Below are 21030 nucleotides of genomic sequence, written 5' to 3'. Positions count from 1 at the left end.
AATATTGGGGCAATCAAGCGTGAGGTTGGAGTTGTTGGACCTCGCCGCCAGTCTTCTGAGAATTCTGGTAAATCCCCATCTTCGCAAAGCTCATCCTTATCAATTATACAATCAGGACGAGAAGGCCACTCCAGGGAATCGACCCGACCCTTTAGTGCTATTTCTAAGGGTGACCAACCTGGTCAAAATATGGCAACTGAAACTGCCATACCAGTTCCTTCTCCGAGCAGATCTTTTTCGAGTAATCAGCATGGTAGCAGACCTCATCAACATGTGGGTCGTCAGAAAGGTATACTGTTTGCAAAGTAGAATATTTATCTAGATGCTTTGAACTTTTATAACCGATCATTTTCTAAAATTGTTGTCATTTTAGTCTGCTTGAGTTGTTAGTTATTGTTTTTGGATTTAATTGTGTCTTGTTTCCTATATGTATTCTGCTATTAATATATTTTGATTTGTAATAGTATAAGTTTGCCCTGGAAATTAGTGTTACATTTTACCAGAGTCGAAAGTATGGATGTCTGAACACCTGCAATTTAGGAATCTTGTTAAGCAGATTAAATGCGAAAGGAACTGGGTAGAAACTGCTGTTATTTTTTCTTTATATTGTAACTGACTGACTGTTGTTGCCCCCTGGCACCGCAAGCGATTTATAGTATCGTATCCTTTGATGCTTTCGTGCACACCTACTTTTATAATTATTTAGCAAAATACTTACCGTGAGTCATGTTTATGTAGCTCTTCAGCCCAACAAGGAGTGGAAACCAAAATCAACCTTGAAACCAAATGCCAACGGACCTGGGGTTATTGGTACTCCTCCAAAAATTGTTTCTCCTCCTGCTGACAATTCTGAAGACTTAAAAACAGAAGCAACTCAGATGCAAGATAGAATGTTTCAATTGAACATCTCTGAGAATCAGAACGTGATCATAGCTGCACATATTCGTGTCTCTGATGCAGACAGATGTCGGCTGATGTTTGGCAGCTTGGGGACAGAATTTGAATCTTCAAGAGATGCAGTTTTCCACACAGTTGAGGGTGCTGAGGAATCAAGTACTGAAGCTTCCCTAAGGTTTGATTGGTAACTATTAATTTGATTTCATCACAACGTGCTCATGCTCATATTTGGAAGACATTACAGTTTACCTTCATTTTGCTTTGAAATTAATCTTCACGAGTGCTCTGTCTATCTCGCTTAAGTATCCTTTTTGGGGAAATTAACATTAGCACTTAGTTATAAGGGGCCCCATCCTTGCTTGTCAGAGTAACAGCTTCCACTGTTCCTTCTTGCACAATTTTTTCTAGTGTGGAACTACATAACTTTGTGGAAGATTTAATTTATAATAAAAAATGAAGCACTTGGGATGACCGTTGAATAGTAATTCGAGTGTCTCCTTTTGGGGAATGCCACTGGTAGCTTCCTTATAAGATTCTTGGTACTTTGTAAAGAAAAAGCTGGTTTTGATTTCTTGGGTTAGAGTAGCATCAGATTTGAATATTTTCTAGATCTTTGACACCTTTGATCCATTTTGTTTCATTTGCACCTACAATTTAATATTGGGAATGATTTTACTAGCAGTAATCGTGAAATATTAAGTATTTCAATGGCAGTGTGTCAGCCTCGGTGCCAGAATATTCTACTGAGGATCCTGCTGGTGGCAAACAGTTAGAATTGATGGATGGCCACATCCGCAATTCTGGATCTAACTCTCCTGCATCGGTTGCAATGTCTGATCATCAATCGTCTGAGCAGAGAGAGTCTTCGAGTCCTGAGAACTTGGACAACTATGCTGATGTTGGGTTGGTTCGGAACAACAGCCCTTCTTATTCTCCGGAGCTGCTACAAACGCAAGATACTTCTGCATTGCCGAGCTTTTCAGTGAGTCTAGTGTTCACTACTCATGACTGAACTGCTTGAGATTTTAGTTGTCTGTTTGCTTTGATCTATTTATAATTATACCAGGCAGGAAATGCAATTATTCCTTTTAATTGCATTTCCAGTTCACTATCATTTTTATTTTGTAATAATTTTCCATTCATGCAGTCATATGAAACCCAGATGGGATATGATATGCCATACTTTCGGCCACTGGTTGATGAAACAGCTAGGGGGCCTGGTTTACTGTCTCAACAGGAGGTAGAATTATTTTGTTGGATGCCATAAAATAAATATACTTTCCATCCCACCCTTTATTTATATCCTTCTCTCTCGCCCTCGTTCTTGCTCTCACACATCTTCTGATCCACATCTGTACAACCTTCTTGTTGTTGAGTTCTGTACATCTTGTTGATACCTAATAGAAACTTACAGGAAAATTTATTTTTCTTGCTTCATGTTTGTTTCAATTCCGTTTTTGCTTTTGCCACCACATCTTACTGTTTACTGCTATGGATAGCTTATTTAGGTATTGTTTGATTGCTTTGTTCTCAGGTATTGGGGCATACAGCGAACAGCAGTCCTGCGTCCTCTATTGCCATGGTCCAACAGCAACAGCAGGTGGTACAACAGCAACAGCAGCAACAGCTTGCCCAGATGTACCCCCAAGTTCATGTCCCTCATTTTACCAATCTTATGCCATATCATCGGCAGTTCATTTCTCCTGTCTACGTTCCTCCAATGCCCGTTCCTGGTTACTCTAAATGAAGAGGACATTACAATAATATTTCAACGATTTTATCGGATAGTCACTCCAAGGATATATTGTCTGCTACAAATTCGGAGATTAGATTTAGCTAAGCAAAAAAACTAAACAAACATTATGAATCTCAGTATTCGGAATCCATAATGATGCAATCTTATTTGTAAACAAAGCTCCAACTGCCTGATTTTGTTAAGGAAATGAGAGACGTCTTCAAAATAAAATGCACATTTATAAATCCCAGTCTTTTTTCAATATCTGTTCATTGAGAGCAATATAATGTTCTGAGAACATCATGTAGTGTAATAGTGAACTCTTCCCACAATTTCGACCTATAGTGTTATACATGATTAGTGAAAGTGCCTGACAAAGAAAACTAAGGCCCTGTTTGGGCCCGATTTTTTTCTCCAAAAAATTGATTTTTTGACCGTTATTTCACTATTCTAGCCGTCACATTTGACTTCTTCTCTCACGGGTGGACCCCACTTTTCTTCTAACGGTCAAAAAATCAATTCTCAAAATCACTCCCAAACAGGACCTAAGATTGAGTGGTGAGTGCATTTTGTTGCATGTAGAGAATGGATATTATTTGCAGTTGCAGATTAAGTTTTGAACTGTACTTCATCTTTTATAGAAATTAAGTTACATATGAGCATTGAACTACGTGTACCCATCATTGTAGTACCTAAAATCTTTATGGTGACAGGTGCACGATAGTAACCTACCTCCATCTTGGATAATATTTGGGCCGCACGCCCAATAATATGGAGATTTCTACGAGAAGAGCAATTTAGACTTTTCGAATGCCATTTCACATTTTTTGTTAAATTATGAATGATGTTTTTTCTTTTTTGCACCGGAAAAAGGATTTACCATCAACTTATTCATTTTCTAAAAAATTAGAATGCAACATGGATTTTTATGTATTCTTTGATTTAATATAGCACTCCTCTCCCACTCAAACTAACATTATGTCATTGAGATCTTTAAAATTCATTTGTTCTCAAACTCATTTCCAATTACATTCTCAATAAAATAATTTTACGTATGGATTCATAATTTTTTTTCTACTTTTTAACTATATATTCATTAAAAAGTTACTTTTCATAAAATACATTTTTAAAAAATTCACACCAAATTGGCTTTATATAGGGTTTCACACGTATTAATGTATTTGCAAGGTGTACATATGAAACAAATAAAAGAATATATATTTGCTCGAGCTTTAGATTAAATGTAGTGGTAATAATGTGGGTGTGAAATGACGTAGTGGTTGGTAAAAAATGCCAGAAAAGGTTAAAGTTGATCTCATGATTAGATTTAATTCAATATAGTAGCCGCATGTCACGTACTAGTTGGTAAAAAACGTTAAAAAGGGATAAGGTTGGTGGATGCAGGCAAGGCCACAAACGTAGATTTAGTCATTTCACGTAATTAGAAGGTATATAGGATAGCACTAAATCGGTTGTGATTGTGATTGTTATAGGTAACAAGAATGTCTTAATCCATATTTTAAAAATGAAATACGCTCAAGCACTTATGTTCTCATTTAATAAACTAAATCTAATACATATAAATGAATGGACAAAAAACTGACTCAAATTCCCTATTTTGTATATTTAATGTTCATTTGTCATGATTATCAATCAAAATTAAAGTCTTTGTTTGATTTTAATTATTTGATAATCACTTCTTTCCCTCACTCATTTGTGATTATAATTTTTTCAAAAAAAAATTATTTTTCATAATTTTACTCTTTAACAACACAAAAATAATGATAATAATAAAATAAAATTAAAGAATCACCTCCCAAAAATATTTTATCCAATAAACACAAACTAACTAATGACTTTGTAATCAACTCCATAATCAAGGATTATTTAGTCAATTCACATAATTCATTAATTTCCCCAATGATAGATCAAAATTTAATTAATTAATAATTAAAGAAGTTGAATTCCATTGACAAAACCAAAATTCCTATTCAAAACCCTCGATCCCAAACATCTTCAGCCGTTCTTCTGTGTGGAATGAAAACCCGTTCATTTTGAAACCCCAGTTCTTCATCTAATCTCCGATAGCATAATCTAGGGTTTCATTACCCTACGAAAAGATTTACTTTTTATATGTAGTAGTATAAATATATACATTTGTTTTTGTCATTGTTGCGTTGGTAAAATAAAATTTGGAGATGGTATCCAGTTCAAGAATCGATGGCGGGCCACAGATTCTATCGGCGGGTGTGCGGAAGACCATACAGTCAATTAAAGAAATCGTGGGCAGTCACTCTGATGCCGAAATATACGTTGCCCTCAGAGAAACCAACATGGATCCTAATGAAACCACTCAAAAGTTGCTCAGTCAAGGTCCCTTTTTCGTTGTTTTAACCATTTTTAACCTGGGCAATTTTATTTTATTTTATTTTATTTTATTTTGTTTTGTTTTGTTTTAAATGTATATGATTCTTAAGTTTACTTCGTTTTTGGCTGGCCGAATGTTACTTTTTTATGGATTTAATTATACTGCAATGATACGTACTAGTGTGCATTAATGAGTATTTAGGTTTAGTGCGAGAATTTTGAATGTAGCACAGATTGTGGCCATTTGCCTTACAATGAAATGTATCGACGAGTGTGGAGTGAATAGTTGATTCTTGAACTATGTACTTCAAGATCTTTCTTGAACTGAGAGCTTTAGTGCCATCAAAAACCATTTCATACCTTCACTTAATTAGAGTCCGGTATGCTTGAGAGAGAGTTTTGGGTGGTATTGCAACTTTCAAACAAAACTTTTTACGCCCAGTATGCATTACTAATTATGCAAATTTCACACAATCAAAAACCAGTTCTTACGTTCACTTAAACAGAGCACGAAATACGATTTAGAGGCGGTTTGGGTAGTGTTGCAACTTGTTGAACAGAACTTTTTAGGCCAAGTATGCATTACTATCATGCAAACTTCACTAATATAAGTAGGGGTCTGGAAATCTTTTTAAGAGTACAGAGTGCAATGCTTTTTACTCTTTTGGATCCTGACTTCTTTCATTTACTTTTACTTTTCCCAATAATAATGGAAAGACCATGAAAGATCTTGATGAATGCATTGCAGTACTGCTTGAACAGAATTGAAAAGATATTTCTTAATATGGTTTCCTGCTCCCAAAGTATCTCGTAATGCTGAAGAAGTGTGTCTCATAGTATTATGTCATCTTTGATATTATTATGTCGTTCTTCTTGCTACATGTTTCTCATGCTTCCCACTTGTATTTACTCAGATCCATTTCATGAGGTAAAGAGAAAAAGAGACAGAAAAAAAGAGGTATCATGCTTGCTGTGTATCTTTTTCTCATATTTTATCGGGATCACTTTTTACCTACTTGTTGAATTAAATTGAATTAACTTCAAACCTTGTTTTCTGCTCAAGACTCATTGCTTTCTAATTTGTCATTATTTAGTTTCATTAAGTTTAAGGCTGACTTTGCTTGAGATTTTAAATTTTTTAGCCATTCATTTGTTTATTTCATAACTTGAAAATTATGAAGTGCGAGCAGTTCTCCTGTATTGATCAGCGTCAACAATAGGCTAATTTATGGAATTCTGCCTTAGGTTTCAGAATATAAGAGTTCCGTTGCAGCAGAGCCCAGAATAAATTCTGAGGTTGTACGTTCGACAGTGAAATCAAATGCACATTTTGATCAGAATGCTCGAAGAGGTGGATATAGTCGAAATGTCTTACCTGGTAATGCACTCTCATTTTCAAGTTTCTTGGTTTCTGTATATGTATGAAGCTATGAGTCGCATATGCAAAGTCCTTATTTGATTCTTAAAAGGAAATTAAAGCATCAATTCCACTAGCTGTATATTCCTTATGTAGTTGTCAAGTATCGTCCTTTTAAAGCTTGTGGACAGTTGTGGAATTGTATTAGTGGCAGCTTTTGATATGCTTATCGACCAAGATGCCTAGTTTTTCAAAATTTTAATATCAACATATAAACTCAACTTTAGAAATATCATTTTTTTTATACTTATGATTGGCAAATTCTCCAGGAAACATTATTTGTACTTATGAATGGTAAATTCTATTTTCTTGTTGCTTTCATCACTGTTGATAGAATCTAACAAAAGGTATAATTTGCCACAAGAAACATAAAATGGATTGACGAAGTAGCGATTACATTATAACACCAGTGTTTAAAAAGTATCAATTAGATGCTGAGGTGTTTCGCCTTTGCTACAGACATAAGCCTTAAGGCGTTTGATGTGTAAGCTTCTGCAATCAATTAAAGTATTTAAAATAATATGATAATACGAAATTATGCTTATTATAAATCCTGAGTCAAACTTGCAAAGAAACATTAAAGATTTCAAAAGTTCATTCTCTTTAAATAGATGAAGCAATAGTTCATTCTTGTTAAGTCAAAGCGTAAGAATTGACGAATAGCACCCTGAGTGTAAGGTTTAGAGCTATTAATGAACACCTTGTACCTGCACAAGGGTGTGCCTTGGGTGCTCTTTTTTTTTTTTTTTTTTTTTTTTTGGTGCTAGCTTTAAATTCTATGTTGCACAGAAATTCAATTTATATTCGTTAAAATGTTAAATTCATATATTGTATCTTTATATCGTTATTATTTTTTATAAGACACAACGCATGACATGTCAGAAACTTGCTCAAGGGGTGTCTAGAAAATATCTCTCGAGTCTGTAATTTAGCAAAATACGCAAAGTTTTGGACAAGGGCACATGGCTTATTGAATGTATGTCCTTGAGTGTTGGGGCCTAACATGACACTCCATGTGTCCGAGGAGTATTAGGAAATGCTGTAATACTTGTGATCAAATGAATAGGAGTTCCTATACAATCTTTTTGTGCCCCTATTTGATTTATTTAATTGTTTATTCATTTAATTCATAGTTATGTTCTTAGGTTTTCCTTCCTTTCTATTGCTCAGTGTTTAATGTTCGAACGTATCTGAGAGTTTTGTAATTTTATTTGCTACATTGAGTGGGGTAAAGGTGTGCAAGTTGTTGAGCTGACTGTACAAAAGTAGCTAAGAGTATGAGAATTGGTGATTCCTATATGATTTTTTATGCTTTCAACCACCCCAGTTTGTGTCTCACTTCAATCTTGCTAAGCTTGAGCTTTTTAATTCTCATGCACTTGCAAATTGGTTTACACAACCTGTGCTTGTGGAAATCCTATCATTTGGATAAGTTTCTCAACCTAAATTACTTGAGTGAATAAAAACCCCTAGCCTATATATAGCCCATCTTTCTGTAGTTGTGCTTTCATCATGCGTGGTGTCTATGGATATTGGATTGCGGTAGGTATCTGGTGTTGTGTCCATTAGTTTATCATTCTTCTTCTCAAGTCTTCTTTGTTTGCAATGAACTATAGGCTTCTTGCCCTTCGTTGCTTGAAGGAATAAAAACTAGTAGCCTCTCTCTCTCTCTCTCGATTTGCACACACTCGCGCATGCATGTGAATTACTTTTTATGTGGGTCTACACATATTTGAGTTTACAGTTGCTTAATTTATTTAAAATATTTATTTTAACTTAGTTTTAAATTTGAGTGTATTATAGTATAAGAAATCTTTAACCTGGAATGGCAATTAGCCAATAACTTTTGAAATAAGCATATCTTTAATTTCAAGAACTCCTTATTCAGTTTATGCCTCTTGTTTTTCATTCTCCATCTCGTGGATTAAAAATGACCTGTAAACTTCCTTCCAATTTAAACTTTACCATCACCTTCTACATACTGTAGAATTGTGTTTTTTTTTTTTGGCCACTCAGTATGCAACTATTTGGCATTGAATAATTTACAGCACTTTTGGGTAATTGATTGGTGTGGTTAGTAAGTATTAAATATGCATTACAATTGCATGTAATTATTATTCTTTTTGCCATTCTCTTTGCAATGTGATATGCTCAGTACACTAAATGTCTACCACGTATTTTGGTTACATACTACTGGTGCGGAACATTTTCATTTATGGTTTACTCAATTCATGTCATAACAACTTGTGGTTGAACATGTACCATGAGGCTTGTACATCACTCTGTTCTTTGACAGATCAAATCTCACTAGATGCAGGTGCTAGCAAAGAGTTCCGTGTCGTTCAAGACAATAGAGCTAATCAAAATGCTAGTAAAGATTTAAAGCATGCACAGAGTTCAACAACTACCAATGAGCGGGTTCCCTCCAATCTTCTAAAGAGGTAAACAATCTTACTATACATGCACTTTTATGTTGTTGGTCATTTTTCAGTGTAGGCTTTGCAAGAATGCTGGTTTGTTAAGATGGTAATATGCTTTGTGCTTTTAATTGATTTCAAGTAGTATTTAATGTGAGATTGCCCAGTTGACATGCATTAATTTGTCTACTGTGCAATTGGTGGAAGAATGAGTAACAGGAAGTTCTATAAAACCTGTGCGATCATTTTTCAAGTTTTAGGTAGTTATTATAGTATCTAGTTTTCTTTGTCTGCATTGAGCCCTTCTGGCATTAGTTTGCTATATATTATAAGATTTATTGAGGGGGAATTTTGATGCTTAAAGTATCATTGACTCTTCTATCCCCCCCTCCCCCCTCACACCCACCTACACAAATTTTTATCTTACGCATAATAGATATGTTAAGTTGTTGACTGTTACAGCAATTCGGCGGGGACTCCTGGTCATCAAAAGCCACCATTTGCTCATCATTCATCACAAACTTTAAATGAGCCTGCTGATTTGCAGCCTAGGCAAGTTAAGGATGCAAATTTAGGTGGTAATCATAGGAAGGATTTGCTTGGGGAGAAGCGGCCGCCAGTTTCACATGCTGCATCACGAATGCAAATAAGGGTGAATGAGTCTCAACCACGCTCGACAACTTCATCTAGTAGTTTTGTGGTCGGGGTTTATTCATCCTCTTCGGATCCTGTTCATGTACCAATTCTTAATTCTAGATCAGCTACTAATATTGGGGCAATCAAGCGTGAGGTTGGAGTTGTTGGACCTCGCCGCCAGTCTTCTGAGAATTCTGGTAAATCCCCATCTTCACAAAGCTCATCCTTATCAATTATACAATCAGGACGAGAAGGCCACTCCAGGGAATCGACCCGACCCTTTAGTGCTATTTCTAAGGGTGACCAACCTGGTCAAAATATGGCAACTGAAACTGCAATACCAGTTCCTTCTCCGAGCAGATCTTTTTCGAGTAATCAGCATGGTAGCAGACCTCATCAACATGTGGGTCGTCAGAAAGGTATACTGTTTGCAAAGTAGAATATTTATCTAGATGCTTTGAACTTTTATAACCGATCATTTTCTAAAATTGTTGTCATTTTAGTCTGCTTGAGTTGTTAGTTATTGTTTTTGGATTTAATTGTGTCTTGTTTCCTATATGTATTCTGCTATTAATATATTTTGATTTGTAATAGTATAAGTTTGCCCTGGAAATTAGTGTTACATTTTACCAGAGTCGAAAGTGTGGATGTCTGAACACCTGCAATTTAGGAATCTTGTTAAGCAGATTAAATGCGAAAGGAACTGGGTAGAAACTGCTGTTATTTTTACTTTATATTGTAACTGACTGACTGTTGTTGCCCCCTGGCACCGCAAGCGATTTATAGTATCGTATCCTTTGATGCTTTCGTGCACACCTACTTTTATAATTATTTAGCAAAATACTTACCGTGAGTCATGTTTATGTAGCTCTTCAGCCCAACAAGGAGTGGAAACCAAAATCAACCTTGAAACCAAATGCCAACGGACCTGGGGTTATTGGTACTCCTCCAAAAATTGTTTCTCCTCCTGCTGACAATTCTGAAGACTTAAAAACAGAAGCAACTCAGATGCAAGATAGAATGTTTCAATTGAACATCTCTGAGAATCAGAACGTGATCATAGCTGCACATATTCGTGTCTCTGATGCAGACAGATGTCGGCTGATGTTTGGCAGCTTGGGGACAGAATTTGAATCTTCAAGAGATGCAGTTTTCCACACAGTTGAGGGTGCTGAGGAATCAAGTACTGAAGCTTCCCTAAGGTTTGATTGGTAACTATTAATTTGATTTCATCACAACGTGCTCATGCTCATATTTGGAAGACATTACAGTTTACCTTCATTTTGCTTTGAAATTAATCTTCACGAGTGCTCTGTCTATCTCGCTTAAGTATCCTTTTTGGGGAAATTAACATTAGCACTTAGTTATAAGGGGCCCCATCCTTGCTTGTCAGAGTAACAGCTTCCACTGTTCCTTCTTGCACAATTTTTTCTAGTGTGGAACTACATAACTTTGTGGAAGATTTAATTTATAATAAAAAATGAAGCACTTGGGATGACCGTTGAATAGTAATTCGAGTGTCTCCTTTTGGGGAATGCCACTGGTAGCTTCCTTATAAGATTCTTGGTACTTTGTAAAGAAAAAGCTGGTTTTGATTTCTTGGGTTAGAGTAGCATCAGATTTGAATATTTTCTAGATCTTTGACACCTTTGATCCATTTTGTTTCATTTGCACCTACAATTTAATATTGGGAATGATTTTACTAGCAGTAATCGTGAAATATTAAGTATTTCAATGGCAGTGTGTCAGCCTCGGTGCCAGAATATTCTACTGAGGATCCTGCTGGTGGCAAACAGTTAGAATTGATGGATGGCCACATCCGCAATTCTGGATCTAACTCTCCTGCATCGGTTGCAATGTCTGATCATCAATCGTCTGAGCAGAGAGAGTCTTCGAGTCCTGAGAACTTGGACAACTATGCTGATGTTGGGTTGGTTCGGAACAACAGCCCTTCTTATTCTCCGGAGCTGCTACAAACGCAAGATACTTCTGCATTGCCGAGCTTTTCAGTGAGTCTAGTGTTCACTACTCATGACTGAACTGCTTGAGATTTTAGTTGTCTGTTTGCTTTGATCTATTTATAATTATACCAGGCAGGAAATGCAATTATTCCTTTTAATTGCATTTCCAGTTCACTATCATTTTTATTTTGTAATAATTTTCCATTCATGCAGTCATATGAAACCCAGATGGGATATGATATGCCATACTTTCGGCCACTGGTTGATGAAACAGCTAGGGGGCCTGGTTTACTGTCTCAACAGGAGGTAGAATTATTTTGTTGGATGCCATAAAATAAATATACTTTCCATCCCACCCTTTATTTATATCCTTCTCTCTCGCCCTCGTTCTTGCTCTCACACATCTTCTGATCCACATCTGTACAACCTTCTTGTTGTTGAGTTCTGTACATCTTGTTGATACCTAATAGAAACTTACAGGAAAATTTATTTTTCTTGCTTCATGTTTGTTTCAATTCCGTTTTTGCTTTTGCCACCACATCTTACTGTTTACTGCTATGGATAGCTTATTTAGGTATTGTTTGATTGCTTTGTTCTCAGGTATTGGGGCATACAGCGAACAGCAGTCCTGCGTCCTCTATTGCCATGGTCCAACAGCAACAGCAGGTGGTACAACAGCAACAGCAGCAACAGCTTGCCCAGATGTACCCCCAAGTTCATGTCCCTCATTTTACCAATCTTATGCCATATCATCGGCAGTTCATTTCTCCTGTCTACGTTCCTCCAATGCCCGTTCCTGGTTACTCTAATACTTCTGCCTACCCCCATCCATCAAATGGAAGCAGTTACTTGGTGATGCCTGGAAATAGTTCTCATCTGACTGCAAGTAGCCTCAAGTACGGTGTCCAGCAATTCAAGCCTGTTCCCACTGGTAGTCCTACTGGGTTCGGGAATTTTACTAGCCCATCTGGTTATGCTATCAACACTCCTGGTGTTGTTGGAAGTGCAACAGGGCATGAAGACTCATCTCGGCTCAAGTACAAAGATAACAATCTTTATGTCCCGAATGCACAGGTGACTTCTTTAGTAACTAAAATCTATCGAACTGAAAATAGATTAAGAAAAAATTGAAGATAGTCATATCATGGCACACAAATGGAGTGCTATCTATTATTTCCGTCTCATCCTGATGCCACATATGAACCTCAAAATAAACAAGAATATGCTATTGAAACCTCAAATTTTCTATTGTTTGCTAACAGCAATTCATTCAAATTAGAAGCTTATAGCTGTGCAACATGCTTTAGAATTCTTATTTCTGCCTATAAAATTTTGGCATGGTTTTGAACCACACGCATCCTTTCTTTTAATCATCTGACTTGGAATACCTTCTTGTTCTCTCTTTCTTATTTTGTTAAGGATTGATTTCTTTTCCTTAGCTGATCAGTGATTCATTGACGATGGATGATGAAATTATGTTCCAATTCTGAACATGTTTTTGGGTATTCTGATTGTTATTTTTTTGGGTTACAAGATTCATTTTTATGTTTTGGACATTACAGGCAGAGACGTCTGGAATGTGGATAAACCCACGCGATCATTCTAGTCTGCAGCCCACTTCTTACTACAACATGCCTGGGCAAACACCACATGCCGCTTATTTGCCATCTCATAGTGGCCACGCCTCGTTTACTGCAGCAGGTGCTGCTCAATCTTCTCACATGCAGTTTCCAGGCATGTACCATCCTGCTAGTCAGGCAACTGCAATGGCCAGTCCTCATCATTTGGGGGCTAACATTGGTGGTAACGTTGGGATCGGCGTGGCTGCAGCAGCTCCTGGTGCACAACCAGCTGCCTATCAGCAACAGCCCCAATTGGGTCATCTGAATTGGCCAGGAAACTTCTGAGTTGCTTAGGACCCCCCTTGGATCCCAAAGATTGGCATTGAATATAAGATTTTTAAATTTTGTTATCAATGTGAAGAACACTCGTCTTTTCTAATCGAACACTATCTTCTAATCAATGCATCAAGTTTTGTTGAAATTTTGTCCAGCAATTTTAGGGTGTACAAATGAGATCATTAACCGGGCTAGCTCTCGATATCCAAGTTACCCTCATTTGTAGTGTACTAGTATCTTATAATGCAAGATATGAATTTGAAATACTGAAAAACAAAGGATTAAACTATAGAATTTGGTCTTTAGTTACAGCATGAAGCTTTGCAAAAAAAAAGGTGAAGGGGCGGTCTTGGATCTGAAGATTCGCTTTGAAAATTGGAGTATTCTACTTTAGATTGTCTTGTACGTGTGAACATCGAAACAAAATGGTTGTGTTTTGATCTTCCTTTTGTCAGAGGAAAAGTTAAAGTTGGTACGTTCAAATTCGTCCTCGGGATCACCAACAGCCCCTCCCTTCTCACGCTTTTATCATTGTCCCCACCAACATTCTTTAACCAAAACTAAAGCAATCCCACCTCTATGTGGGTTGGTGTGTGATTCAAGACAAAAGTGTTCACTTCCAATAATATTTTGCTGGTATAGATAAATTGATGAGGGTTTAGTATATTGAATTGGATAGTTATAAGCAGATGGTTCACATCTTTTTAATTTTATCGAGTATAACACATTGAATATGACATTAAAGGTATATGATAGATTTGACCGTGTCAAGTCTTCAAATTTCAAATCTGTTTGAATTGATTGGCATTTGTAGACCATCTCTTGCTCTAACAATTTTAGGGTATCGCCTACTCTAGAGCTAAATGAGCAAAGAAGTTCGAAAACTAAGATCTAAATGAGTTGTAGATGATAATTAGCCCAATGATTGCTCAGCCTGATGTGTTTTACATGTTTGTTCAAGATGGTAGTCTGGGTCACTATAATATATGCTATTAGAGGTGTGCAACAGATTATCTCATGTCAAACTGTTAGCCTAAGTCTTAAGACACCAAGTAGGTGAAGTGACTAGTCTTTCCAAGTCACTTACTTCTAACTCTAATTATCCATTTGAATTCCTCATCTTGGGATCTTCTTTGGTGGATCTCTCTTGTTTCTATTGAATCCCCTTCATTTTGGAATTTTTTTTTCTATTTTTACACCACGTTCTTCCTCGCTTTCCATCTTTTCTTTTATTTTCGAGGTTTCTCCCCGTTTATTTGTACGAATGAGAGACAGTATTCTGCCAAAATAGTAGAGACATTCTCACTTGGTTTGTGAATTCTATTTTTCCCCATGCCTTCACTTCCCCTATCTCGAGATCGTGCATTTTTTAACTGGACTCATTCCCTGCTCAAAAAAGTCGATTGTCCCATGGTATCTCTTGCTCTAATCAAGATAGAGCATGAGCAGGTGCAGGCAGGGGCCCTTAGTCCCTGACATTTAGGGTGGTAAATGGCAAGTTGTCACGTGGTGGCTGTTCATGGTTCCAGCCCACGCGCCACCTGTGAATAGATTGTAATTAAACTGTTAATTAATTAATTGGCGTTCGTGCAGTCTATGACTGAATCTTAAGAAAGAGCTGTTTTTTTGGCCCACTTATGAAGCCAGCATCCGTACGCTGATTTCATTTCCACCCCTTTTTTGTATAATTATAGTATTTTTATGGTAATTGATAATTATATTTGCATATTTCTTTCAGGTTCGACTACGAAGAAATATGTGCAGACTTTATCGACTCCCTTTGCTGAATTTGTTGTGAATGCTACGGTGAGAAGAGGTTTGCGTTGCGTCAATAAGGATGTAATGAATTGAAAATGCAATAAAGACGTGACACACGAGAATTGTTAGTAAAAATAGGTTAGAAAGGGCAGTGATTGAAGTTTGATATTGAAAATTATATAAAACGCCAAGTCTCGTAAATTCCAACTTACAAAGTGTGTTTAAGCACTTGCATGAACGAGAAGTGAAAAGGGAATTGAATGTAAGACGAGATTAGATTCCTAACATGGATTGGTGGGGGCCACCTATCAGCCCGAACATCTAGTCTAGCTAGAAATTGTGAATTACAAGAGGGTAGAGTCCATCTCATTGTGAAATGCTAGAGGAATTGATCAGATTAGAGGTGCAAAATGGGTTGGTTAAGACCACCTATAAGCCTAACATGCCTAAAAAATGCCAAGCCTTGTAAGTGAAAGGATCGGATATTATCGTTTTCTTTTCTGATATTTTTCCAAATAAACAAAGAAAAAATGAAAAGAATGTCCCAAGGACTTGGGCCATGTGAAATATGGGTCTGATGACTCGACTTGATTCACGCTTCTAGCGAGATTCATGGAAAAATTTTTGAAAAAAAAAAGGAAGAGCCTCATTTTTAGCGCCCTATAAAGAAATGGAAATCCTTGTCAACCGTCCAAAAAAATCCTAAATCGACTCGATTCCAAGTGAAAGGATCGGATATTATCGTTTTCTGTTCTGATATTTTTCCAAATAAACAAAGAAAAAATGAAAAGAATTTCCCAAGGACTTGGGCCATGCGAAATATTGGTCTGATGACTCGACTTGATTCATGCTTCTAGCGAGATTCATGGAAAAAATTTTGAAAAAAAGAAGAAGGAAGAGACTCATTTTTAGCGCCCTATAAAGAAATGGAAATCCTTGTCAACCGTCCAAAAAAATCCTAAATCGACTCGATTCAATAGTTGATTAACGTGCACCTAACTTGTTACCTGTTGTAGTTGACTCCTTAATTGTCCTGTTACATATATGTACAAAGAAAAGTCGAATGGTACAAAATGCTTGAGAGCAAAATATGTTTCATAAAATAGCAAGGCATAGTGGCATAGTGCCCTTTAGCCTATTCTAACATCAACATGTCAAATCCTATACTATGGTGGAGACTTGAGTCTAAACCCACCAAGAAAATTCTGTCACACATGCATGAATGTGGTGGGGGGACGGATCAACGGAAGAAGATTGTAGTAAAAGACAGTATTTATTGATATCATATAATTTTAGAAGGACTTGTGATTTGACCTCTTGTCATATCTACTAATTTACTTTGTTGCTGTCACTACTGTCTTTTTTGAAACACGCCAATACCTCTTCAAAACTTATTTTTGATATATTCAGTGTCTCGTCGATATCTCGATGTCACAGCTTACAAAAAGAATATTTTTCTTCCATGCATTTGGCATGTCAAGTTCACATCTAATCTGATATAAATATGAGTGAGTGTGTGTGGGTATCCTCAATTAGATCATTCCATGATCTGAATGGAATAATTTTGAGTACCCTAAATAATGCACCCATGATCTGAAAGGAATCTTAAACTAGTCTTCTGAATATTGATTTTATCTAATGTGTGTGAAATTTTCATATTGCATGGTCCATTGCACTTTATTCCTAGTAATTTTGTCTCCATTTGTTCAAATACTATATGAACTACTGCAAAATTTTGTTTTTTCTAGTCGCTCTTATCTCTATTTCATTTTAAAACAATCCCAATTTAATACATTCTTAAAATATTTATTTGGTCGAATATTTCTATGTCATGATAATCAAAATTAAATAATTTACAGCTGCACGACTTTTAAGGCGTTGTTTGAGCCCTATTATTTTCTCATTAAAATAAAAAATATAATCATTATCCGTCACATCAAATCATCATATTTGACTTTTTATCTCTTATATGGGGCTCATAACGACTATATTTTTCACTCTCATTTTTACAATAATGTGGCTCAAACGAGGGCTAAGTATGTTACTTTTTTCAACTAGTTACTCTTGTTAACGAATGAGCCCATCCTCTCCAGTCAGATTTAGTCATGTGTGACTTTCTTTGTATTTCTTTATGGGTTAAAATTATTAGTGATCATTGAATATTTGTAGAAGTTTATGTTGATGAACAAGCTTCTTTTCATTTCAATTTGATCACTGAATATGAAATTATGTTACAATTTAGTTACTCTACACATGTTTATTAATTTGAGGAACGACAGGTGACAAGACATTCCTCATCGGGAGGCAACTAAGATTAAATATACACACTTCATGCGCCTTATTACTCATCATCATTTGTCGACTGAAGTATTATTTCTTAGCATAAAATGAAGTTCAATCATCGACATCGAATTTTGCGACAAATCAGAAATGGCCGAACTGGCGTTTTTAATCCTAATCTTTAAAAACTTTAGTCCTTTCTTTATCCCATCAAATCTTAATTAAATCATCTCTATCATTTCAACCCTCTATCCAAATGCTCCCAAACTCCGCACCCCAAGTAAAGGTCAAGAGCCACGAGTGCAATCATTGTGCATATAAGCATCACACTGTGTGTTCACACACCTAAACGCGTGCACATATAAAATAATTATAAACGTTAATCCATAATCACTTTTTTTTTCCTTATTATTTTTTGTTTTTTAATTATAATTAGTGATACGTATCATTTTAAAGAGATAAAGATTAGATCTGTTGAAGCACGAAAATTGGACTTTAGCATAATTAATTTCATTTCATTAATTAAATAAAGATTATTTGTTCATCAAAATTGCACGTGCGTGCACACGCACATGGTGAAGATATTGTTGAGATGTGAGAATTTCAAGAACAATGGCCATTTCAAAAGGAGTTTTTGAAGTTCGAAAGCTCATTTTTTGGATACGTTTGTTTAATTTTATGAAAGCGTTTCTTCTAATTAGAAGAGCTTTTAGAGAAAGCTTGTTTAAAGTGGTTTCCTTTGAAAACACTTTTAGAATAGGAAGCGTTTTTAAAAAAATAATTTTCAAACAAAAATTAAGATAACTTTCTCCAAAAATTCTTCTACAAAAAGTAAAAGTAAATGCAAAAGTCATGCTAAATGAGCCTGTAGTATTTCTCAATTTGGAAGCCAGGTAATTAACAAGGAATCCCTGCCTAGTTGAATTATATAAAGTGAAAATTACATCCATACATCGTTTTTAACTTCTCATTTCAAAAATCACGTTTAAAAGCTTTTTGTTCAAAAATCAGATGATAATTCTACATTTTAACATTAATATTAATATTATAAAATTAAGCTAATTTACATACCAATCCGACCCCCATCCACCCCACCCAATTTTACTCTCAAACCCTAAATTATTTTCATCTCTTATGTCTCAATCCCCATCTCTTTCCTCTCCCTTCTCTCTTTTTTCTATGTCATATCCCTTCTCTCTCCGATCGACAGCACACCACCATGTCATACGACTATGCCTCTCATAGCATCATCGTGCAGTGTTGCTCATGAGCATGATTATTGAATGACTGACTAAACGATGCTGATTGTTTGGGGCTATGGGATTGTTGATGAGGACGAAGGTGGCATGACAAAATTGTAAAGGAGTACTAGTCGACAAGGTGAAGAATATTTACGGTAGAATGGATGATCGATGGTACATTGCATTAAGGGTATTAGGTAGTAGTCCTACAAGATTTGGGTGAGTAGGGGCAAGTTTCTAATTTGTTAGATGTGGGTTGATATGGTTTTGCAAATGGTGGTGTGAAGGTGGTGTTGGCATCGGTGGTGGTACAGTAGGGTAAATAGGATGAAGAGTCTAACCAATTATTTGGATAATTGTGGCTAATAAATTCGTTAATTTGTGATCAATACATAATATGATCGATAAATGGGTAATTAGTGATTAATAAACAACGTGACATAAAAAATGTGAGAATGAGACTAAATTTATAATCGTGACAAATTAATTTGATAATTTGTGATCAAGAAATAATTTGTGATATATAAAATTTGTGACTTGTGATCAAGAAATGATGTTTAACATAATTAGTGTCTGATAAATAAGTTGTGACATATGAAATTTGTGATAAGTGATCGGGAAATTATATATGATCGATTAATATAATAATTTGTGACCAATAAAAAAGTTGTGAACTATAAAATTTGTAATTTGTGATTGTGATGTTCTGTAATTATGACCAGTACGTAACTATGACTATAAAATGCATAATATTATGACCTTAATATATTATTTATTTAATTAATAAATTTTTTTTATGACATGACTTTTGAAATTGTAAAATGTATTTCTTAGTTTTTGAAATTGTATATTTCAAACGCCTTAAAAATGTATTGTTCCCTTGTATTAAGCTAAGCTACATAATCTATAATATATTAAAGGGAAAAATCATTTTTTGGACGATTTTAACCCTCCTACAATTCAATTATTTCAATAATACATTACTTTTCGTTTTTCGATATGTAATAAATACTACATAATTATTGTGGTTTATGAAATTTGTGTTTTTAATTTTTAATTAATTAACGTTCATATTAATCTAGATTCAATGAATTTTCACTTGATGAATCTTGAATTATATATGAATCTAGAGTTATTATAGATGAATTGATTAATATTGATGTGTCTAAAAATTTTAATGAGTGTTTAAATTTATGTATTAACAATTAATTTTTATGTATCAAATGTAATATAAAAAAATTGCTCATTTATATTATTTCATCATTATAAAAAATTTGAATCATAAAAATTGAGTTTTGAGAGTACAATTTTCTTTTCTTAAATTTCTATGTTAAATTTTATTTTCTTTAATTTGTTCGAAACTCAGCAAATCCTCCAACGTACCAAATATTACTTTTACATAACTTATAAAGTAGTTTAGAATAACGTGCAATGCACCTTCAACTTTGACTAGTGTTAATAAAACCTGTCTTTTCATTTTGTACATTAATGCTTGTTTTCTAGATTCAAATATTTTTTTTTGGGGGGACTATATATATATATAACATTCTATCGCACTCTTTTTTCAGTAAGAGGGTGTATTTTCAATTTTTTTATTTTTTATTTTCTATTTTTTTTTTTGTGGTGGCGTGGAAGAGGGGGTAAATTAAGTGACTAAAAACTTCACACACATCTTTTTATTTTCGATACTTGATTTAGCCAAAATAATAATAATAATAATAATAATAATAATAATAATAATAAAGAAAACTAAATAAATGTATAATAAATGAAATGGCATAGTTATTGGGTAAAAGTGATTATCAAATCAAACAAAGTGTCACTAAATGAAGGAATTAAGTAAGGATGAAAAAATTTCCTGCTACCAACTGGTCCTGCGTTACTCTGTCTATAGGAAGAAAACATTGTCACTTCGCCCAAATATTGAAACCTCTAAAACTTTGAGTTTCAATTTAAATGCTAACTTTATTAAGAAACTTTGAATCACGCTTCACGTACAGGAGGCAATTACAGAGATTGGTCAGGGCAGACACAAGGACAGGGCTTGCACATTTTTTTTAATGCAGGTCAATGGGACCTACTTGCCGCTACAGTGGGGAGGCTTGTAAACTCCTGTAAAACAGTGCCCTGTACGCAGGGCATTGTTATATATTTTTTTGATATCTTAACACAATGTTTTGTCGTCTTCCTATTAGCAAAGAAGAGCTAAACTCAAAAATATACTGAAAAGACAGTAAAAGGACAAGAGTTCACGATAACAAATATTGACTCTTTTTTAACATGTCAAGGACGTACCCCAAAGCTCTAAAATACTTGAATGTTGAAAATAAAATAAAATAAAAAAATGAAAACCATGTCATCAATTTCTCCAGCCTGTACCAACCATCCATACCCTAGAAAGTCCAATATAAAGCACAAGTGAA

The 21030-nt window shown here is 35.2% G+C and overlaps 2 protein-coding genes across 6 annotated transcripts in view; both read left to right on the top strand.

Moving 5' to 3' along the window:
- LOC111374698 overlaps positions 1-2644 on the top strand; it is a 5540-nt gene extending 2896 nt beyond the window's left edge. The window contains exons 2-7 of the mRNA XM_022997405.1: positions 19-273; positions 465-577; positions 707-1072; positions 1612-1879; positions 2045-2137; positions 2432-2644. Of these exons, the coding sequence (XP_022853173.1) occupies positions 19-273; positions 465-577; positions 707-1072; positions 1612-1879; positions 2045-2137; positions 2432-2644 (1308 nt within the window). The remainder of the gene's footprint in view (positions 1-18; positions 274-464; positions 578-706; positions 1073-1611; positions 1880-2044; positions 2138-2431) is intronic.
- Positions 2645-4586: 1942 nt separating this feature from the next.
- On the top strand, positions 4587-13473 carry LOC111374710. 5 transcript variants are annotated; one of them, XM_022997429.1, is made up of 10 exons: positions 4587-5005; positions 5914-5957; positions 6245-6377; positions 8734-8857; positions 9296-9888; positions 10338-10680; positions 11211-11478; positions 11644-11736; positions 12031-12504; positions 12993-13473. In XM_022997429.1, the coding sequence occupies exons 1-10, from the start codon at positions 4831-4833 to the stop codon at positions 13335-13337; spliced, it is 2592 nt and encodes an 863-aa protein (XP_022853197.1). In that variant the 5' UTR covers positions 4587-4830; the 3' UTR covers positions 13338-13473. The 5 variants fall into 5 exon arrangements, with proteins under 5 accessions (XP_022853197.1, XP_022853196.1, XP_022853195.1 ...); XM_022997428.1 differs by having other exon boundaries at positions 8728-8857; XM_022997427.1 differs by having other exon boundaries at positions 8713-8857; positions 10338-10671.
- Positions 13474-21030: the final 7557 nt, after the last annotated feature.

The sequence above is a fragment of the Olea europaea genome, unplaced genomic scaffold, assembly GCF_002742605.1.
Source record: "Olea europaea var. sylvestris unplaced genomic scaffold, O_europaea_v1 scaffold1279, whole genome shotgun sequence".
NCBI lineage: Eukaryota > Viridiplantae > Streptophyta > Magnoliopsida > Lamiales > Oleaceae > Olea > Olea europaea.
This window is presented reverse-complemented; position numbering and strand designations above follow the sequence as displayed.

What these genes read in the sequence shown, in the direction of transcription:
- LOC111374710 (XM_022997426.1), top strand. Translation starts at nt 4,831, where the DNA reads ATGGTATCCAGTTCAAGAATCGATGGCGGGCCACAGATTCTATCGGCG. An exon ending in ACATGTGGGTCGTCAGAAAG is followed by an intron (nt 9,889 to 10,337) that starts GTATACTGTTTG and finishes ATGTTTATGTAG; the next exon opens with CTCTTCAGCCCAACAAGGAG. An exon ending in GTTTACTGTCTCAACAGGAG is followed by an intron (nt 11,737 to 12,030) that starts GTAGAATTATTT and finishes CTTTGTTCTCAG; the next exon opens with GTATTGGGGCATACAGCGAA.